The following is a 6,000-nucleotide window of genomic DNA, read 5'->3' as shown; positions in this document are numbered from 1 at the left end:
CGATGGAGGTCATCATGATTATTGAATTTGGAGATGCTTTGCTAGTCATTATTGGGATGCAAAAATGCTCACAAAAAAATGTATTGGATAAAAACTACATTTGTTAATTACTATCAATTGGAGCAATCATTACGTTGGTGAGAATTCTGAAAAATAAATTGTTCGCATTTGTTGGTACTATTTGTCTTACTTCCTTTCTCCTTCAATAGAAAAGCCATTCACATCCAACAAACATATTCATTAGAAAATGCATTCACTTCCTACAAACATTTACATTATAGCCAAAGTTATAAAACTAGCACTTGGTTACTATTTAGATAACAATCTTGAAAAAAGTTAAGGTGCACAAAATACATTTTTCATTGTCATAATGAATGCCAAAATCACATGGGTTGTAGGCCATTCAATTTTAAAAGGATGGACAAACTTAATGACATTTTGATGCTATCTGCAACATCCAAAAGTAAAGAAACAGACAACATTAATTACATTTTGATGTTATAGGTAATATCCAAAAGTAAAGAATAATAAGGTACAAATTTAGATTAACTTAATTACATTTTGATGTTATAGGTGGTATCCAAAAGTAAAGAATAATGAGAGGCAATGACACACTAGCTCTAAAAAGTTATATTTTAGGTACAACAAATCTCAAATATTTAATCTTTGGGTATTCTACAAAAAAGAGACACCAATGCTTACATTTTATGGGGATCACAAAGCTCAATGGGCTTGAAATATGTACAATAATTGTATGTGGGAAGTCAAAAGTGTCACAGCATCATACATGGACAGAGCAATACCTAGTGATTTGATTGTCTTCCTCATCAAATCGGAGGTTGGGAGCACGACCACATTGATTGAAGAGGCGTGTTGATGTTGTGATCACAAGGTTTGAATTTGGGAGCAAATTTACGTCGGAAGAAGAGGTTGAGGAGGTGGATGGGTATCTATTATGATGAGGTGGATGGGTTGCCTATTAGAGGTATGGAAGTGGGGAGTATTACCAAAGGAGTGAAGGGATGAGTTTCTAGCGGTAGATGTATGAAGGTTGATGAGAATGACCAAAATAATGAAGGGTTTTGTTTTCCCTGTTGGGAAAACGCGGGGGGGGGGGGGGGGGGGGGGGGCCTTTGCTCTTGTTCTTTTGGAAAGTTTTCGTTTGGATTTTTTGAGCTTCTTGGACAATGTATGGGAGGGCGGTGGTGTGAAGGAGCCTTAAGAAAGGAGGCGGGGATAATGGATTGGTCCCTACGCCCTTTTGGATGTCTCCATCTTTAGGGCAGGTTCACATCAAATGATGGCCAGCGGTAAGGTGGACGTATATGCATGCGTCACGATCCGTCATGATCACGCATCATTCATCACGATCCTGATTCCGACCTTTCAATTTTTCCTCTTCCCGGGCCTCACCAGACCCCACACACAGTTACAACTTAAATAAAAATAAACGACTATTCTGGGTCCCTTTATTTTTTTTCAAAAATGACGTGCGCCGACGGTTTCCCTGTCGCTAGCACCGACGGCTCCACAACGGCAACAGCAATGCAAGGACCACCTGGCCCACCGCCAGCGTGGCCATTGCTCCCCTCCATGTGGCAGCCACGTGGCCTGAACTCGTGCCCCAGGCCTGCTGAGAGCCCGGCATTGTTGTGCTGTCGCTGGTTGTTGACGTGGCCGGAGTGCCGCTGGCGGGCCCACTTGTCGTCGTGGACGTCTTCTGACTGCATCCATTTCACACATCTCAGCCCAAGTCGCGTATCTATATGACTACACTTTTTCCCTTTTTAATAAAAAATAAATAAATATTTTTACCACACACATCTCAAACGTTTCCTCTTTACCAAAAGAAAAAACAAGGAATAGAGCACACTCAAATTTTATTACATTCACGCCCAGCATTTCTTTAAAGAGAACCATCTACTTACACACTTACTAACCATTACATTTCTCATCCAAGTATAGTCACATTAACACTCCCCTTTGGTTATAATTTTCTCTCTCTTATAACCCATCGGCACTCACTTTTCCACTCCCATTCTCCTACCTTTGCAAATCACAACTTTGCAGATTTTGCAGGTCATAGTCTTGATCTACTCGAGTTTTTGCGTGCCATATTATTGGTTTCTACATGCCATTTTCTTGGCTTACTCCTTAGAAAACTACCTTGTTCCTTCAAACGCACAAGAAAATATGGTCTTTTTCCAAGTTAGTTTGCCTTGCCTTTTAACCACCTCTCAAAGGTACAATACCAACATGGGAATTAAGCACAAGGCAGACAACAATCTTCAAAAGCTCTAATCTATGCCATCCTTTCACTTTTAGGGTACTCTTTTGCTCTCCTTTCCTCTTCGTTCTTAAGTTATGACAAGGTAGTAGCTAGTAACTACACAACACAAGCAATGTTTCTCTTATCAGTGTTAATCCTTAGGGAGGCTTATAGCTTCACTATGGAATTAAAACTCCCACATGTCCCGTGTGGACCTTGAAAGTGCAACTAAAAGTGGAGCCTAATGGATGCCTCAACTTCTATTTAACATCCAAATATGGCCTTTCACAACATCATAAGGTTAGGATTTAACACCCAAATGTGGCCTTTCATCACATCATAAGGTTACGGGGAGTTCATACATATGCTTAAGCATAATAAATATAAAATTGTGGGGTAATTGAAAAGGAAAGAGAGAGAACCAAAAAATAGACCTCTACACAAGAAGTGAGTACATAGAAAATAGAACACATGGATTGCACATGAGTTGAGCATATTGTTGACACTACTTGAGGTAGGTGAAAAGTTTTGATTTTAATAGGCGAGATACTACAATAATAATAAGTACAAGTACCTAGTACAATAACACTATTTATAAGTACTAGTAACCATGAATAAAGAGGCTCAATGCCAATGCATATATAGTATGTATAAACATTTCAACGCCCTAAGGCGTGCTATATGGATAGCTTAAAACCCTAAGGCTTTCACACGGTATTAAGGTTCTTCTTGAGAGATCCAAGGGATTATTATAAAAAGGTATACAAGTATTGCAAATATACAAGTGCAATGCGCACAAAGCAAGTGCTTAGAGGCTATATGTAAGGTCTTTCATATGCTATGAAGGCTCTCAGTCAAAGGGACCTAAGGTTATCATGAATGGATATGGAGTGACTCAAAGATACAAAGTGCAATGCCTAGAATAAGGACAGCCTAATGGCACAGGATGCGATGTGTAACCTATAAGAAGAGGTCTTGCAAATGCCAAAGTTAGCTTGTGAAGGTGTTAGGTGGATTTTTCTTTGGAGAGATGGAAGTGAGGAGGTTGCACGACATGAAGCTGGCATGGAAGAGCAGATAGAACTGGATATTACTATATGTATATATATATATATAGAGGGGTATAATGCAGGACACGTAATGAGGTGGTGGGTGAGAGGCAAGATGGTCGGGGAGATGGTGAAACGTGAATGCCATGACAAGACACCAATAACTAATAAAGAAAGATAAAATTGGTAGAATTCCAAAAGCGGTAAAATAGCAATTTCCAGTAGTCGTCAATTTAGGATTTTTACATTACCTAGAAGAGGAGGGGGTTCCTGCAGGGCAGAAGTCGATCACGTAGGTAGGGGCGATGCATGTGAAGGTGCTGGTGGGATCATCGTAGGCATAGCTGTAGGCATGGGGGCAAGCTGCCTTGAATATCTTGGAGTAGTCTGTGGGCTGGCAGGTGTCCGGGTTCGCGTACGCACCGTCGCAGCAGTACTGCGCCTCCCCGAACGCCAGGCATGCGCTCTTGCATGACACCACCCCGCCCCCGCCTTCGGCCAACACCCGCAGCTGTGCGGGGCACGCCGCATTGATGTCCGCGCTGCAGCCCGCCACGCCGCATGTGCCTGACTCGGCCGCCTGCGGCACCACCGTCACCGGCAGGTTGAAGCCATCCACCAAGCTCACATCATAGTAGTCTTGGTTCGACCCCCCCGCACCGCCCTGCAGCGTGAACTCCACCAATGTCACGGGGGGTGTAGCACCAGTGCCCTCGCACTCCAGCCGCCCGCCGCAGTCGCCTGATGCGCATGCGACAGAGCTTGCCCCCCCCGTGCTGCTGCTGCTGGTGAAATTGCACCCTGTGCGGCCCCATAACCGCCCCGACCAGCCAGCTGGGGTGTCTATGCTCATGGACTGCCCGGGTGCGAGGGTGAAGCCGCCGTTCGCAAGCAGCGGCACGCCTGCATTCGACAGGATGCCCGGCCATATGGTGTATCCACAGCTGTTGCCAATTATGAATGTGGTAGAGCGCACACCTGCCCAAACCATGAATATCAAAGCCGGGATGATTAAAGACGGAACACAGAATGATGGGTATCCCAAAACCTTCACAGCAAAATCAACATGCAGATACCACAGCAAAATCAACATATACAGTATCCATCAAGAATGATGATGCACAGGAAAATTAGAACATATTCGCTGATTAATCCATAACACCAGAACTGCTGCAGATTATTTCCCCAGCAAAAATTGGCGCACAGACGTCTCAATGAAACCATAGCCACACGCAGAAGCGGAAGTCATGCAGATAAAAATGAATGCCTAGAGATGATCAAATCAATCCACAGAGATTTAAAAATAGGAAAAACTACACAATCAATGATACAACCTCTCCCAACTGCATTGTACATTCTGCAGAACCGGAAGGCTTAATAATACTTAATTCAAATGCAGACCACGCAGTGTGTATTGCAGTGCGATCGAATAGCAGCTGCTATAATTAGAGCGCACCTCTGAAACGATGGAAAGACAGAAGCAATAGCGTTGTGACGATCTTATTGATCAAATTAACACACGATGACGATGAGGATGATGATGGTGCTGCTGGTGGCAACATGGTTTGCTGGGGTTTGCGCCTCTAAAACTAGAGGATTGAGAGGGCCTCCTGTGTGCAAAAATGAAGATGAAGGTCCAAATGAAGAATTAAAGCCCAGTGTGCTTATGCTTTGGGCAGACGCCCCAGAGAGAGAGAGAGAGAGAGAGAGAGAGAGAGAGAGAGAGATCCAAATTAGCCTGCGCCTCTCGTATTTCAACCAAAAAAGTCGACAAACACGTGCTTCTTTTCTACCTTTATTTTAACGTTTCTACTACTTTAGAGCCCAAACTTCAAATAACACCTTGAGGCACCCCCCGGGGCGACCTTTGTTCATTTTTGAAGGGCTAGTGCATATTTTCTCCTGAAGGTCTCTCTATGATCTTGCCCTTCCACTTGAAGGTCACTTTTGAAAATATGGCCTTCTAATGATGTGTCCAATAAATATTACTTTTTAAAATCTAAAATTTATGTAAGAAATCTTTTTAATCAAAATCACTCAACAATGGTAAAATTCTAATTCATGTACAATACAAATTTTCCTTTCGATTTTTATTATACATATTTCATTTAATCAATTCTATTATGAATCATTGATATAGCCTTTACTATCTAGCCTCGATGAATTATGTAATCAAATCTATTTTCATGTATCTTTGGCAAGAAACTTCAAAGTAATATATGAGACATAAATCTTTGTATTCTTACAAGCTTTAACAACAATGTTAATATCTTTTTATTTGAATTGTATGCAAAATAACAACTTTCAAATCTCAAGTCAATAAAGAAAAGAAATTGGAATAGTCCATACATGTGATAGAATAGTGAGAGCACAACTATCTAACTTGTGATATGGATATCAACATCCCGATGAGCTTTCAAGCTATCCCAAGTAGAGTAGATCGTGTCCCAATCTACCTCTCTTGGATCTCGTGTGCCATTGTAAGAAAGAAACATAAGCTTGTTAACATTCTCCAAGCTCAATCGATTCCGGTCATTTGACTTGACCCGGTTCATCTTGGAGAATCCCCTTTCACAATTGACTGTGCTTGCAACAATAACCAAGCAAGCACGCCAAAGCTTCTTCATCTCACCAAAAGACCGATCCCATTCAATATCATGTGCACAAAACTGCCATGCCATA

The 6,000-nt window shown here is 42.1% G+C and overlaps 1 protein-coding gene across 1 annotated transcript; it reads right to left on the bottom strand.

Moving 5' to 3' along the window:
* Positions 1–619: 619 nt before the first annotated feature.
* On the bottom strand, positions 620–5,038 carry LOC148037494 (thaumatin-like protein 1b). Its single transcript, XM_087676445.1, has 3 exons — positions 4,775–5,038; positions 3,570–4,296; positions 620–1,724 (listed from the first exon to the last, which is right to left on the bottom strand). The coding sequence occupies exons 1-3, from the start codon at positions 4,878–4,880 to the stop codon at positions 1,514–1,516; spliced, it is 1,044 nt and encodes a 347-aa protein (XP_087532571.1). The 5' UTR covers positions 4,881–5,038; the 3' UTR covers positions 620–1,513.
* Between the last annotated feature and the right edge of the window lie 962 nt (positions 5,039–6,000).

The sequence above is a fragment of the Lygodium microphyllum genome, chromosome 4 (assembly GCF_053477565.2).
Source record: "Lygodium microphyllum isolate KBCC chromosome 4, Lygodium_microphyllum_v1.1.10, whole genome shotgun sequence".
Taxonomy (NCBI): domain Eukaryota; kingdom Viridiplantae; phylum Streptophyta; class Polypodiopsida; order Schizaeales; family Lygodiaceae; genus Lygodium; species Lygodium microphyllum.
This window is presented reverse-complemented; position numbering and strand designations above follow the sequence as displayed.

Excerpts from the sequence above, each read along its gene's own strand:
- LOC148037494 (XM_087676445.1), bottom strand. The coding sequence starts at position 4,880 with ATGTTGCCACCAGCAGCACCATCATCATCCTCATCGTCATCGTGTGTT. Across the intron at positions 4,297-4,774 it reads GTCTTTCCATCGTTTCAGAG|GTGTGCGCTCTACCACATTC; the intron begins GTGCGCTCTAAT and ends TGGTTTGGGCAG. Across the intron at positions 1,725-3,569 it reads GGAACCCCCTCCTCTTCTAG|TCAGAAGACGTCCACGACGA; the intron begins GTAATGTAAAAA and ends AAATGGATGCAG.